Source organism: Lolium rigidum, chromosome 7 (assembly GCF_022539505.1).
Source record: "Lolium rigidum isolate FL_2022 chromosome 7, APGP_CSIRO_Lrig_0.1, whole genome shotgun sequence".
Taxonomy (NCBI): Eukaryota; Viridiplantae; Streptophyta; class Magnoliopsida; order Poales; family Poaceae; genus Lolium; species Lolium rigidum.
In genome coordinates this window covers 310,811,401-310,826,667 of record NC_061514.1, presented here as the reverse complement: position 1 = coordinate 310,826,667, position 15,267 = coordinate 310,811,401, and the positions used below count along the sequence as shown (strand labels likewise).

The 15,267-nt window shown below is 49.4% G+C and overlaps 1 protein-coding gene across 1 annotated transcript; it reads left to right on the top strand.

Annotated features, from left to right (window-relative positions):
* The first annotated feature begins 2,773 nt into the window (after window positions 1-2,773).
* On the top strand, window positions 2,774-3,484 carry LOC124673157 (glycine-rich protein 5-like). Its single transcript, XM_047209283.1, has one exon. The coding sequence runs from the start codon at window positions 2,774-2,776 to the stop codon at window positions 3,482-3,484; it is 711 nt and encodes a 236-aa protein (XP_047065239.1).
* Window positions 3,485-15,267: the final 11,783 nt, after the last annotated feature.

The window sequence follows — 15,267 nt, the reverse complement described above, 5'->3', positions numbered from 1 at the left end:
CTCCTTCTGACTTCTGGAAGCTTCGTGAGAAAATAGGCCCCCGGGCTTTGATTTCGTCCAATTCAGAGAATATTTCCTTACTAGGATTTACTGAAACCAAAAACAGCAGAAAACGACAAGCTGGCACTTCGGCATCTTGTTAATAGGTTAGTTCCAGAAAATGCACGAATATGACATAAAGTGTGCATAAAACATGTAGATAACATCAATAATGTGGCATGGAACATAAGAAATTATCGATACGTCGGAGACGTATCACGGTGTAGGAGGTGCAAGAGGATACTGGAAGATCCCGAGGTCTTGGTCTCATCGTCGCGTCGGTGTCGGAGGAGGAGGAGGAGGAGTATGCCGAAGGAGTAGTAGGAGGCCGAAGGTGGAGGAGACAGGAGGTGGTGGAGGAGGCCGAAGGAGGTGGTGGATGCCGGTGATTGTGGAGGAGGCCAGAGGTAGTGGAGGAGGCCGGGGGACATCGTGGCCGTCGGTGGAGGAGGAGGCCATGCAGATGAGTAGGTCGTCGGAGCAGCTCGCCGCAGCAGCCATAGAAGGCCGTCGGCGTAGAAGAGGAGGAGGAGGAAAAGAGAAGAAAGAGGGGAAAGTGAGGACCATGGGCTGGTTTGCAGTATATAGCATAGGTTACCGCCGGCGCACCAAATATGGTGGTGCGCCGTCAATAATTTTTCCTATTTTTCATCCAAATCTAAAACCACTGAAAAAGTCTTGTTTCTATTTTGAATTTGCCGAATTCAATTTTTGTCCAAACAACCAAAGGTCGTTGAAATCGAATGGCAAATTTCGGGTAGATACATTTTGATATAAAATAGTTTTTCATCGGAGGTCATATGCAATCAGAAATCCCGTTTTACCGAAACATGACGCCATTTTGCATAATATATCGAAATTCATGTTTTTAAATTTTCACTAAAACCAGATGACATAATACATCGACATTTGAAAGGATTTTATTTTCTTAATTTCCTATCATTTTGTTTGATTTTTTCAAAAATTGAAAAGGCGGTTCACGGGGGTGGGGGTGGGGGTGGGACGAAAAATCACAGCTCCTCTTACCGGCGCACTAAGCAAATTACCACCGGCGCACCGACATGGTGGTGCGCCGGCGGTAAGGGGGCTCCTATTTTCAGCTTTGCTCAGACCTGGTTTCACCCTTATCCCCAGACGCACTAAATTTTTTCTGCGTCGTCGGTATTGGGTCATCACCGGCGCGGCCAAAACATGGTGCGCCGGTAGTATGTAGCACCGGCGGGCACCGTTTTTGGTGCGCCGGCAATAATGTTTGAGGCTATAAGCCTTTTCCTAGTAGTGTGCGACGGAAGCTTCGTCGGCCATCCTCTTGGTCTGGGACTATAGTGGAGTGGCTGTGGTTTGGGAGGCAGACATGCGGGTCAGGGAAGGAAAAGGGAAGACGCGAGAGGCTAGCCCTAGGTGTCCGCGGCCAAGCAAATCAGATCCAGATTTGGGTCGGCTTTGGTTCATCTCGAACGCCGCGGTAATCCGTTTTTAGGATGCATCCGCGCGTTGTGTCACGTATTTGTCTAGTTCAACCTATGATCGCGGAATGGGTCGCCCCCATTAAAGATGGCTTTAGTCACATACACCGTTGCTGCAACGTGCAATCATGAACCATGGCTGCTGGTAGCGCTTGGATGAAGGTTGTACAGTTTCGGACGGGAAAGTCGTACGTGAAGGTAATTTCAGTCCTAAAAGTGTCCTTCCGTATGATTTTCTCTTTAATGTAGTGTTTGATTTGTTTCTAATCACCTACCATATTTGCCTTTCCATGAAAAAATGATATTCCTTTTTGGTTAGTGTCGGATTTGTTTTTAATCGCCTACCATATTTGTCTTTCCTTGAAAAAATACTACTCTTCTTGGTCACAAGTATTAATCAATCCTGGCCATCAGATATTGCTGGTTAGACGGCCCATATTTCTCCGTCCCTACCGTAAAAGGCCACATAGTAACACACTCCATGATCAAAACCCTTCCTTGTGTGTTTCTTTTGCATAGAGTCATACACTCCGTACTGGATTCCGAACATTGGGACTTAAATCTCTACCTACTTGTTATATAGGCATAGGAACACGGGAAACTCAAAATGCCATTTTGGATTTTTTGAAAAAACAAGCTCCATGTAGCTCGAGCTACAAAATGTCACACTCAACAGTACCACACCTATATAATGTGATAGGCCACGCAGTGTTGTCCATCAAAACCATCCTGTGTCTTACACATACACACATGCAGATAATGCAGCTAACAACCTAGAGCATGCACAACGGGATCTCGCTAGCACACCGTTTCGGACGGCTGCGCAGCATCTCACCTTCCATCTCTCTGAACTATCTACTCACTCGTAAATTTATCTAAATTTAAATGTATCTATACATAAAATAGAGATACATCTAAATTTAAGTAAACTTGTGACATCCAAATGTAGTACATGATTTTAAATATGTGCCTGCAGATTGCAAATCAAGATCCAACAGCTTACTCGAGCGAACCACAGTCACTCGTTCGACGTTTGTGTATACTCCAGTGGTGCTTCCAAATGAATGGTCAACGTACGCTAGCTATACATCCAGCATGCAGATGCAGGCCGTATTATCAGGTTTCACGCACTACACGCAAGCTGCTCCGCCTCTAGATCTGGACCCGATTAAACGATGAGGGGGTTCCAGGTTCCTTCATGTCTAAATGGCTATATAAACCCTGCCGGCATGCTGAGACCCTTCACAACAACGCAAGCGCAAACGCAAATGGCTGTCTCTACCAGTAGCTCCAGTGCCTTCCTCTTCCTCACTCTACTCTGTTTTGCTACCACTCTCCCATCACTTGCCAACGCGAGGCATTTCCCTCGGAAGGATGGCAGCGCCATCAACAGCGTCGGCATCAAATTCTCCTGGCCGTTCTCAAGGGACGGTGCCGGCAGCGGCCATGGCTCCGGCGACGGCCACGGGTTCGGCTGGGCCGTGTCGCGCAACGGGTCTGCCACGACGATCGGGCTCGGCGGCGGCATCGGGGGCGGTGTAGGAAGTACCCGTGACGGAGACGGGAGCAGTGCCGGTGGTGGCGTCGGCGTCGGGGTCGGCATCGACGTGGGGAAGGACGGGATCGACGTGGGCGTTGGCGTCGGGGGAGGCGGCGCCGCGAGCGAGCAGAACCACAACGGCGGTGTCAGTGTGGGTCTTGGTGGTGGAGCGGGGATAGGGTTCCATATCGGCAAAGGAGGTGTCAGCGTCACGGTGACACACGGTACTGGTGGAGGTGGAGGCGACGGCGGCAGTGACGGTGCTTCAGGTGGAGGCAGCGGGGTTGGACGGGCAGGCAACGCTGTGGGGAGCGGCCAGGGTTCCGGAAACGCGAGCGGCGGCACGGGGAGTGGCAGCGGAGGCGGATCCGGCTCCGCGCCAGGAGCAACCGGTGGTGGTGGTGGCGGCGGCATGGGTGGGAGCAGCGGCCACCCGTGAGGACGATGTGCTTTTCATGCATGTTAGTAGCTGATTCACGTAGGAAGCAAGCGAGCCATGACGACTTGGTTCAATGTGAGATCTGTAGTGTGTAAGCTTGTATCGGGTAGCGCGTGCGAATTGCCAAATTGTTGGTAGATCAGCAGGAGTACAAACTAAGCTATGTCTTCAAGTGTTAACGAATAATACACTGATGTGTGCTTCAGCCCTTGCTTCTGTTGTGTGCAGAGTTTCTTCCTAGTTCGTCGTTACTACATCTGTTTTGACAGCATGAGTGACGCGCGAGCTAACCTTGGGCAGAACTTGCTCTGGGAACGGGCACGTACACATCATTGACCTGAGCAGTTTTTTAACCCGAAAACTGATCCCCAGAATTAAGGTCCTGGAATTCAGAAGTGCGGGCGAAGCGATACTACCTTGGATCTAGCGTTCCCGTTTGGCATACTTCGAGAACACATCAACCTATTCTTCAGTGCGCAGTATTCTGTGGCGTGTGGCGTGTAAATCATTCTCGATTCTGTTTTACGATCTGGTGTGTGTGTTAGAAATCGACGGGAGATGCAATATATAAGAAACCTAAGTCACTTCAGGTGTACGTGTGTATAGGCAAAGAAAAATTTGTGTTGTCATTGATCGAGCTGCATGCTTTTCAAGTTCTCTTAACAGGTTGCCGCTTTTGCCAATTGTTTTTTATGAGAAAAGAAGGTTTATACAAATGGTGATTTTTTCTGTAATGAAGTAGTTTCACATGTTTTGCATCTCTCATCTCCTACTTTACAGGGTTCAAATACACTGGAAAAGTGAATATATCATTAATTAGAAATTAGATTTACTAATCTTATGTTTCCTTTTCCCTTAGTTTTGTTGGCGTTTAATGATCCTTAACTTGTATTTAAATAAATATACTTTTTTGTATCACCGAAAGATTACGTTTCATTCTATCCAGCTCTATATCTTTCAGTGGACAATCATCATAATCCAATGATGACATATTCAGAAATTATAAGTCTTAACACTGAAATTAGGAATGTATAACTAGGTTTATTTTGCATTTTCTTTCATGTCTTTTGAACTTTTTTTTTTATTGGTGTTGTCAAATATTGTTCAAGTGGACCCTTTTTCAAAATGGTTACACACCTATTTTGTAAATTTCGATTACACATCACATGCAACTAGAAGTACATTGGTTGCAACAATTTTTTCGGTTGTACACTAGTTTCAACCAATATTTTTAACAATGCTCCAGGGCCAGCATCAACCACCACTCTGTTGACTGCCAAAACCCACCGGCGGGCAGCGACGGTCAACACAGGTAGAGCCGGGAAGAGCCTAGAGCTGCGGCTGGCTGAGACCCCTCCGAGCAACGGCCCGCAATGCTCTTCTGGTCACACGTCCGATGCGAAGTGCAAGGGCGTGCCACCTGACCTATACCTGGTCAGGAAGGTGATGGAGATGCCTCGCTTAGTTTCCTGCATGGCATACACGTAAACATTAAATACGAGCCTCGATCGGCTCTCAGGTTATCCTGTGAATCGGCTCAAAGAGCCGATCCACCCATGATTCGTACGGGGTGCACGAATATATGGTGGTCCTGCTTGATCAAGATAAAGCTAATGAGATCTACGACGATTTAGGGTTTTCACCGCATAATCGGATCATCCTACTCCAGGTTGGGCCTCGCGGCCACGCACGGTGATCATAAGCCGATCCTAAACAAGGCCTAAAAACCAACATGAAGTTGATCCTCGGAACATCCTGTTTAGGACTTGCGAACGCCACCCTACGTGCCGCTGGATCCTCCCCCTTTGTAAGGCCTAACTATTGCAGATATTAAACTAATCCTTGTAGAACAAGGAGCAATCGTAACGGATCAGATCTACTAAACAATGATCAAGCGGGGTGCCGCCCCCACACCTGAGATAGGTGTGAGGGCGGCTAGACATGCAAGGGTTGCACTACGTAAGCATGCTATACGAAGAACAATGCTAACCCTAACACATCTATGATAACTACGTTGCTCGCCATCAAAAGCGCTTCAGTACGAGCAACGCATGAACAACGTCGAGCTTGTGCTGCCTAGATCGCAAGATGCGATCTAGGCAGCATGTCGCTACCTGATAGAAACCCTCGAGACGAAGGAGTTGGCGATGCGCCGAGATTGGTTTGTTTTGGGTTGAACGTGAGTTGTTGTTTATTCCATAAACCCTAGGTACATATTTATAGTCCAGGGGACTTTCTAACGTGGGAATATCCCCACCGTGTACGAGAAAAACTCTAACTTTTAATCTACGATACAATCTACTATAATTAAGGGTACACGGGCAATCTAGCCCAAATTCTCCGTGCAAGGCCGCTTCAGAGATCTTCCACGTGTAATCTCCCAAGCCCATCTCTCTGATGGCCCACCTCCTGATTTGACCAAAATCTGGTGATAACACATGCCCCCCTGGTTTTGGCAATGATAATTCCAAAACCACTCTGTTTCTGAAGGGTCATGTCGTGGCAGAGCAGAACCGTCGCAGTATCTTTCATCATGGCACCTTGCCTTCTCAACTTCTCTGCACGATTCGACAGTTTTGGCACCACCTCCTCGGAAATCACCGCAGCATTAAATTTCCCCGTCCCCTTCATATTTTTAACCGCGTCAAGCGGTTTGCTTCTTCATCCTCCTGCTCTGCAATAGCTATCGGCAAACAAAAAAGAACCCCTGTCTGCCACCATGGATTCCTCTTCCTCCTCCAGCCTGTCCTTCCAGTCCTCCTCCTCCAGCGAGCTCGAACAGGAGGTCAACCTGATGGCCATTTACGAGGCCCGCGCCCCAGAGTATTGGGACGCGCGGGACTGGGATTTCTCCATTGAATCGGAAGACGATGAACCCCTCACCGATGGGGAGGAGGACCTCCGAGTTCCTCGTCGGCGGGGAGCCGGCACCGGCGAGCGACGATGACCTCTTCCCATGGGAGGCCGTTCTCTCCTCCGACGAGGAGGAAGAAGAGGCGGAGGAGTCGGAGGACGACTCCTCCTCCGCGGGATACCCGCCGGCCAAGCGCTTCCGTGGCTGGGCCTGGTCGGATGACGATGATGACGACGACGACGAGGAGGATGAAGCCCCTGCCGGCGGCTTCATCAGCAGCGACGAGGAGCCCGCCGGTAGTAGTGCCGACGGCAGTTACGATGACGACGACGAGGGCAGCGACGGCCCTTAGATCAGGGAGTAGCATAGGGCTAGTAGTAGTAGTGCATTAGGCGTCGGATGATCTTTTGAGAGCCATCGGCTCTTTCTTGTAAAAACCCTTTTTTTTGTTCAACTTCAAATCTTCCGAATGCCAAAACAAGTCAGCGCACCAAGAACCGATAGCAACGTATCGGCTTCTCACCCTCACACGCCTATAAGGCCGAACTCAAATCCCAAATCGGACAGATATCCGAGCAAACAACTCTTCGAACTCAAATTGTAACTTGATATCTGACCACCACATTGTGCACCTCTACAGTCGATGTCTGTGCATCGGCTGCTTCACAAAACTTTTTACTGGCCGAATTCGTGCATCGGCCTTCACACTTTATGGTCCATCATCCCACATGCTTGTGAAGTACGTCTTGAGGTACTGTCCATTGACAACCACTGGAAACTTCACACCATCCTTCAACTGATGATCCTGAGATCTGGTAGGCAACGTAGAGTCTTCAGGAAAGCCTTTGAATTCTCCCAACCAGACCCAATGGTCCTCTTCAAATACTCATCATTTGTGAAGGAGGCTGCAATGAAAGATCAGCCGATGGTATCTCCATCGGCTCTTTAAACTGCACAACAGAATATTCACCGAGCCTCGCTGCCCCTCGAGCCTTACTCGAGCCTGCTGCCCCCGAGCCTTACTCGAGGCGAGAACCGCTGGCTCTGGATTTGGTGGAGACTCGATTAGCCTCGCATAATTCCACTAGAGTCGATGGCTGCGCATCGGCTGCTTCTCAATTCTAAAGTCGATGCCCTTGCATCGGCTATCTGAAAATGTTTTTTTTTTACCGGCCGATTTTCTCCTATCGGCCCCCAGTATTTCATTGCACACATGTCCCCCTGCATCTGTTCCCATGTTTAGGTGCCCCCCGAGCCGAATCTGTCAAAGAATGGCAGATATCGGCTCTGTAATTCGCACGTCGGCTCCTGATAGGGTCCAGGGCGAACACAAGCAGAACATGTGGTGAAGATAATTTTGGCCGATTGCTGGAATCGGCCTCCATATCCATTGGAGCGCCGATCGAAGGTTCTATAATGCTCCTTCATAATTTTTGGGGCCGATCACAAGGATCAGCCTCGCCTTGTTTTGCTCACTGGTGTGTTCTTGCTACTCGGTCAGGCTAGATAAAACCAACCCAACCTCTGACTTTATGCGCTTGCCGTCGTCCACCTTGAGTGCATCGTATAATCGTGGAGCACTAAGCTCCGTCGGAAGGACGAGCACCATATTTGTGCCAGCCGATGTTTCATCATCGGCTTTCCTTTGTTTGGGGCGCCACTCCATTCTCTGTGGACGACCCTCTTCATCCAGGGTTCGCTGAACTTTTGCAGCCAGATCAGGTCGTGCCTTCCTTAGCGTATGCAAGTATAATCTTTCGGCTTCCTCCAGGCCGCGCAAACGCTAAACCCTGCGCTTTTGGGAACGGCTGAGTCCATCAGGGCACCACCTAGGACGGTGGCACCTGTCTTCTTCTTCTTGTCCCTCGTCTTCTGAATCCTCGAGATCTGCCCACCGAGGGGACTCAGCACGTTTGCTTTGTGGCGGGAGAGGCCCTAAGCGCTTGAACACGGACACATTGGCTGCCTCCTTCTTCTTTTGGTTGCATTCTGGGCAATTGCCGATTGTGGGCAATCGGCTCATTCCTGAATCCCAGCAGTGTCTGAAGAAGGGGCAGTCCCAGTGTCTGGCGTTGTCATCTTGCTCCCTTGATTTTTCCGTGGCACGGCGCTCGTGCTCCTCCTCATCGCGATCATGCCGACGATGTCTTCTGGCTTCTCTAGCCAGACGATCTCCTTCATCATCATAGCTGGACCGTCGGCGTTGGTCATACTGACTCACATATTTGTTGAGGAGGTGATCGGAGAGAGGTCGTTGATATCTTATGTTCTTCACCTCTCCTCTCGTGACGTAGCGCTTGCCATCATGATGGAGCCGATCGCGTGGAGCGGCCTCCTCTGTGTCCTTGCTATGAGAGCAGCTGCCCTCATCTCTATCTTTGCCGCAGTGGTTCCCGGGTCCTACCATGTTGATGCTGAACGAGGATCCTGGCCGGCAACCTTCGTGGTACGTGCACTCCACCATGTTAACGGCGGGAAAAGGCTGGGTGTCGACCTTCATGGCGTACTCGGTTGAAAATTAGACGCCCCTTCTCTATCGCCGCTTGGATGTGCCGATGCCACACCCTGCAGTCGTTGGTGGCATGGGAGAGCGAGTTGTGCCATTTGCAGTATGGCTTTCCGTTCAGCTCTTGCGCCGTGGGAAATTTGAGACCTTCCGGAATCGTCAACTGTTTCTCCTTGAGCAGGAGGTCGAAGATTTGTTCAGTCTTGGTCACGTCAAAATCAAATCCCCTGGGTGGGCCTGGTGGCTTTACCCATTTGCAGGACACGGGGGTTCCTCCCGAGTCCATTCAGCCCATCGCTACCTCTTGGTCTCCCGCAGGAACTTCGTCTTCCTCCGCATCAACCAGGACTACCGCACGCTTGAACTTGTCTTGGTACAGGTCCGGGTGGCGCTGTTCATATGCCGATAGTTTCGAACCATGTGCGCCGGCGAGGATAATCTGCTTGGGAGGCCATGTCCTTGAGCTGTGTTGCAAGGCCTCGCTACCGCCAACTCGATTGCTTCCTTTTCGGTTAGACGAACCGAATAACATCGGTTCCTAAGATTCCTGAAGCGCCGGATGTATTCGTCACCGTTTCCCCGCGCTTCGACGTAGTTGTGCTAGATCGGCAATGCCGGACTCGGAAGCCTCTGAATGGTACTGCGTATGGAACTGCTCTTCCAACTGCTTCCAAGACCGGATGGAGTCTGGTGGCAACGAGGTGTACCATCCGAAAGCTGATCCCATGAGGGACTGTGAAAAGAGCCTCACGCGTAGTTGATCCGACACTGAAGCCGGTCCTAGTTGTGCCAAATATCGGCCGACGTGCTCGATGGAGCTGGAGCCATCCGATCCACCGAATTTGGAGAAGTCGTGGAGCCGATATTTAGGTGGCAGCGGGATCATCTCATACTCGTCGGGGTACGGCTTGGAATAGCCGATTGCCCTTCTTTTCGGCACCATGCCGAACTGGTCTCTCGGTATGGTACCGATCCGATCCGCTGTGCTGGCTGCAGGAGTTGCACTCTGAAGATTCGCCGAGGTGGCGTACTTAGCCAGCCATGTTTGCTTTTCCAGCTCTGAGCCAACTGCAGGAGCTGAGCTCTGGAGGTTCGTCGGGGTGGCGTACTTAGTTAGCCACGTCTGCTTCTCAAGCTCCGTCGCTGGCGTTCCTCCTGTTTTCGCCGGAGTCCCTGATGTCGTGGCCTGGTTTGTGAGTGCCCAGTTGCCACAATCTGGCACATACGTGCACGCATATCCTTGAGGGATCTCCTTAGGCGCCTCAGTCAAGAACTGGTAGTCACTAGGGTCACCACCGATCTTGTAGACGACGAATGCCGGTGTAGCCGGCACTTCAGCTGGTGCTGCCAACGCATATGGCAGCGGTGGACGGGACTGGAGTGGCAACTCTCCTTGATGCGTCCCGAGAGCTGGTCCTGACGGCGAGTACTGGTGGCTCATGATCTCCTGGATCACGCGCAGAGCGACACGCTCCAACACGTTGACCAGGTTTTCAGAGTGGCGGTGTAGCGAGTGAGCCACCAAGTAGTTGATCTCCTGCCGCAGGCCCTCGGTGCATTCCTCCGACGGGGCGAGAGGTCTATCCCATCGAGTGCACCTTGCGGTGAGAATCCCTTCCATCCGATGCCATGGGAACGGGTTCTGCGAAAAGAGCCGATGAGGTCGGCTTCGAGGGTGGCCTTGATCTCGTCATATCTCTTCTTGAGCTCGTCGAGGCAGCTCCTCGTAGGTGACTGGCGTGCCGTCCGCCATCTCAGATGTAGATGGCGATGTGGTTGATGTAGACAATTGTCCCACCGGGCGTGCCAGAATGTGTTGACTGCCAAAACCCACCGGCGGGCAGCGACGGTCAACACAGGTAGAGCCGGGAAGAGCCTAGAGCTGCGGCTGGCTGAGACCCCTCCGAGCAACGGCCCGCAATGCTCTTCCGGTCACACGTCCGATGCGAAGTGCAAGGGCGTGCCACCTGACCTATACCTGGTCAGGAAGGTGATGGAGATGCCTCGCTTAGTTTCCTGCATGGCATACACGTAAACATTAAATACGAGCCTCGATCGGCTCTCAGGTTATCTTGTGAATCGGCTCAAAGAGCCGATCCACCCATGATTCGTACGGGGTGCACGAATATATGGTGGTCCTGCTTGATCAAGATAAAGCTAATGAGATCTACGACGATTTAGGGTTTTCACCGCATAATCGGATCATCCTACTCCAGGTTGGGCCTCGCGGCCACGCACGGTGATCATAAGCCGATCCTAAACAAGGCCTAAAAACCAACATGAAGTTGATCCTCGGAACATCCTGTTTAGGACTTGCGAACGCCACCCTACGTGCCGCTGGATCCTCCCCCCCTTTGTAAGGCCTAACTATTGCAGATATTAAACTAATCCTTGTAGAACAAGGAGCAATCGTAACGGATCAGATCTACTAAACAATGATCAAGCGGGGTGCCGCCCCCACACCTAGGATAGGTGTGAGGGCGGCTAGACATGCAAGGGTTGCACTACGTAAGCATGCTATACGAAGAACAATGCTAACCCTAACACATCTATGATAACTACGTTGCTCGCCATCAAAAGCGCTTCGATACGAGCAACGCATGAACAACGTGGAGCTTGTGCTGCCTAGATCGCAAGATGCGATCTAGGCAGCATGTCGCTACCCGATAGAAACCCTCGAGACGAAGGAGTTGGCGATGCGCCGAGATTGGTTTGTTTTGGGTTGAACGTGAGTTGTTGTTTATTCCATAAACCCTAGGTACATATTTATAGTCCAGGGGACTTTCTAACGTGGGAATATCCCCACCGTGTACGAGAAAAACTCTAACTTTTAATCTACGATACAATCTACTATAATTAAGGGTACACGGGCAATCTAGCCCAAATTCTCCATGCAAGGCTGCTTCAGAGATCTTCCACGTGTAATCTCCCAAGCCCATCTCTCTGATGGCCCACCTCCTGATTTGACCAAAATCTGGTGATAACACACTCATCCCTTGACAACACATGGACCTCGAGAATGATTCTCCAAAACCAACATCTTCAAAGACTAAAGGGAACAACGTGCAAGTGACGCCGTTGTTAGATCAAACCCCTTAAACCTAGATCATGTGTTTTCACAGCGATGATCAAGTCTGAGTAACTCCAAACGACTTTCAAGAGGGAACGGTGTGCAAACACCGCCATTGACAGGTAAAACCAACTAATATCAAAACTAGGATTTTCATCCTAGGGATCGAGACCCTGCACTCGAGATAGCACCACCAAAACGAAGTCACATGTGATGATGCCACAATTTGCTAGCCCAACGAAGACGAGGCTAACACGCACGATCCTATTGTGGACATCAAGCAAGCAGCCCACAGACACCCATTATTGCACCTGCGTGTGCAGCTCCTAGGAAGATTGAAGAGAGAAGGAAGTCATGGGTACCACCAAAATTCCTCTTGGGGATGCTCCGGCAGCCTAGCATCCAGTAAAACCGCTTTGCACTTCCATGACCTACCGTTGATAACACAGAAGCGGAGTGACTCAGATGAGATTTCCCATACCGCGGAAAACCGAAATGCATGACCACGAAAGCCGCTGCGGATCGGCCCCCTAACTACTGCCACACGGTGACTCCTTAAGCATAGTGTTGTCGTTGATCTTCGCTACCACCGCCGATGCACATTGTGCCACCCGCTCGCCGCACGCCACACGCTGCCATCGTGGCCACCCACCACACGCCAATGGGATGCCTCGGTGCATCCATAGCAAGAAGCCTTGTCGCCCTCTTCATCACTACTTGTGAGGTCTTGCCCGACAGTAGCCTCTTGAGGAGGCAAGGAGAGGGAGGACGAGGAGGGGGACACAATCTAGGGTTTATCGTATAGTCAGCTCGATCAGGAGACGACCCCAAAATAATTGCTATCTAAATGCTAAAATAAAATCAGCAAAAAATGGGTGGACAAAAAATATCGTAATCTACACCAGTGTCCGACATATTTAAATTCTAGCGACTTAATTGGTTGCTCATCAAGCTTTGGCTGCTTGCAAATGCGACCAGGGCAAATAAGGACTTGGGACATTTTAAAAACCTTAGCCATGAATCTTTTGTTCTTTCTCAGTAAAAAGCATTTTCTTTCTTTGCATGAATCTTCAACGGGGCACTGCATATGCGACCCCGCCTCCGAACCCCCAACCCTAGCCTACCGCACCCCGCCTCCCAACCCTCCCGCCGCCGCCGCCAGCAGCGTGATAACCCACAAGTATAGGGGATCGCGTGTAGCCTTTTCGATAAGTAAGAGTGTCGAACCCAACGAGAAGCTAAAGGTAGGATAAACATTCTCTCAAGTTCTATCAACCACTAATACAACTCTACGCACACTAAGCGTTTGCAATATCTAGGAAATAAAACTAGAGCGATAACAGGTATGAGAGGTGACTTTGCAGAACAATAAAATACACGTAATAAATGTTAGTGCTGCAGCAATAAAACAAACTAAACTAACAGTACCATGAGTGTGGAAAGGCGGTGGTAATAGTGGTGGCTTTGTCCAAGATCAATTAGTGAAGATCTTGGGTTCAATGTCTTCGATGCAGCTTTCTATGTAGGAGAGGCTAAATATACATGCTCTCCCTCCGGGATTACAAGTACTATATGATTGGCGTGCTAGCAAACATCCATAAATACTAGCAAGTATTAAGGTTTCCCCAACCATAGCCTTAAGTAAATGGTCCTCTTACTCCCATACATGCAACTATCCGGTTCGCGTCCTTAGGTTTCTGTCACTCCGGCAGAACTTTCCCCTTCTAGTATACAAGTACTACCAACTCTATGGTGCTTGATCAATGCGCACACAAATATAATGGGTACCAAGGACGGTAACATATCAACATACAACTCTAATGAACCAAAGAGAAACAACCAATCAATCAAAGAATAAATAAACTATGGCAACATGACATAGATCATAGGATTATAACTTATAGCATCAAACACCATGTTTACATAGGGCGGTACATAGGTTTGTGAGAGGATGAACCACTGAATACAATGAGGAGTTGGTGATGGAGATGGCTGTGAAGACGTTGGAGGGCTCAGCGAGGAGCGCCGGGAGGCGGAGGCGTGGGCGGCGCCGGCGGCGGCGCGGGGGACTCCTTCCCCGCCGCCGGCATCATGGGGGAGCGCTGTCCCTTAGCCTTCTTCTTCCTTGAGTTGGTGCTGGTGTAGATGAGTGTTTCTCCTCCTTGGCTGCTGCCAAGGAGAAGGATTTTCGTGACAATGCTTGGGGGCCTCCAAAAATAGGGTTTCCCATCAATATATAGTGTTGGAGATGCAATCTAGGCCATGGGATGGATGCCCCTTTGATCCAAGGGCTCTTGGGTACCTATAGAATCTTCCTAGGACTCCCCTCTGTCCTTCATGAGAAAGAGTTTGTGTCAAATACGTCACCAACTTTCGGAGTCCCGAGACTGCACGAACCTCTGCAGTAATTCTGCTCTGCCGGATGCATCCGTTGTCCATTCTGGACGAATAAGATGTCCAAATTGTTCAGTTTGAAATTCTCTACAACTTTGTAGATTACGACCTTTCCATTGGACATCGTTTTGATGGAGTTTTGAAGCGATCTTTGAAAAGTGTTCAGCAGGGACAGATTCCGGGAAATTCCAGATTTCACCATAATGAGCTATTTCGTTCCATATTTGCCTATTTCCTGCACAACAAAGTTGAAACCAAGAACTTGTGCACTTTTACAACTATTAATAGGTTAGTCCCTTAAAACATATAGTAATTGGTGTAAAACAAGCATGGAACATCAAAAATTATAGATACGTTTGCGACGTATCACAGCGCCTGTAAACACCCGGCTTTTTAAGTCCAGATGCCTACTATATCATACATCACAATTCCAGGAAGATTGTTTTTGCGAGATATAATAGTAAGTAGTTCAGAGTCATCATTTATTACAACACATACTTGTCTTACAACCATGGGATCACATGATCCAATATTACACAAATAGAATTGTTCAACATCACAAATAAGTAGCGGAAGCGTAGTAGTACTGGACTATCTATTCCACAGGCAACGCTTGACGTTAGAAGACGATCCTAGTTATCTTAGACGTCCTGTTGTCCGTCATCCCGATACTTGTTGCTCCTCTTCATAGTCCGGCATTTGAATAGCCGGGGCAAAGCCATGAGTACTTTTTAAAGTACTCGCAAATTAACACTAAAGGAATTATTGATTTGGTGTAATAAGGGGTACCAAGCTCTAGGTTTATTTGCATAAAGCCAAGTTTTATTTTAACGACATTTAGTAAAGACTCATTATTCTCTAGACTAACTCAAGTGGGAACATTAGTGTAATTCCCACCAATCATGGTGATTCAAGTCCATATCACCTTTCAATTCAACATTCCTTTTTAAGACCCAAAA

Excerpts from the sequence above, each read along its gene's own strand:
- LOC124673157 (XM_047209283.1), top strand. The coding sequence starts at position 2,774 with ATGGCTGTCTCTACCAGTAGCTCCAGTGCCTTCCTCTTCCTCACTCTA.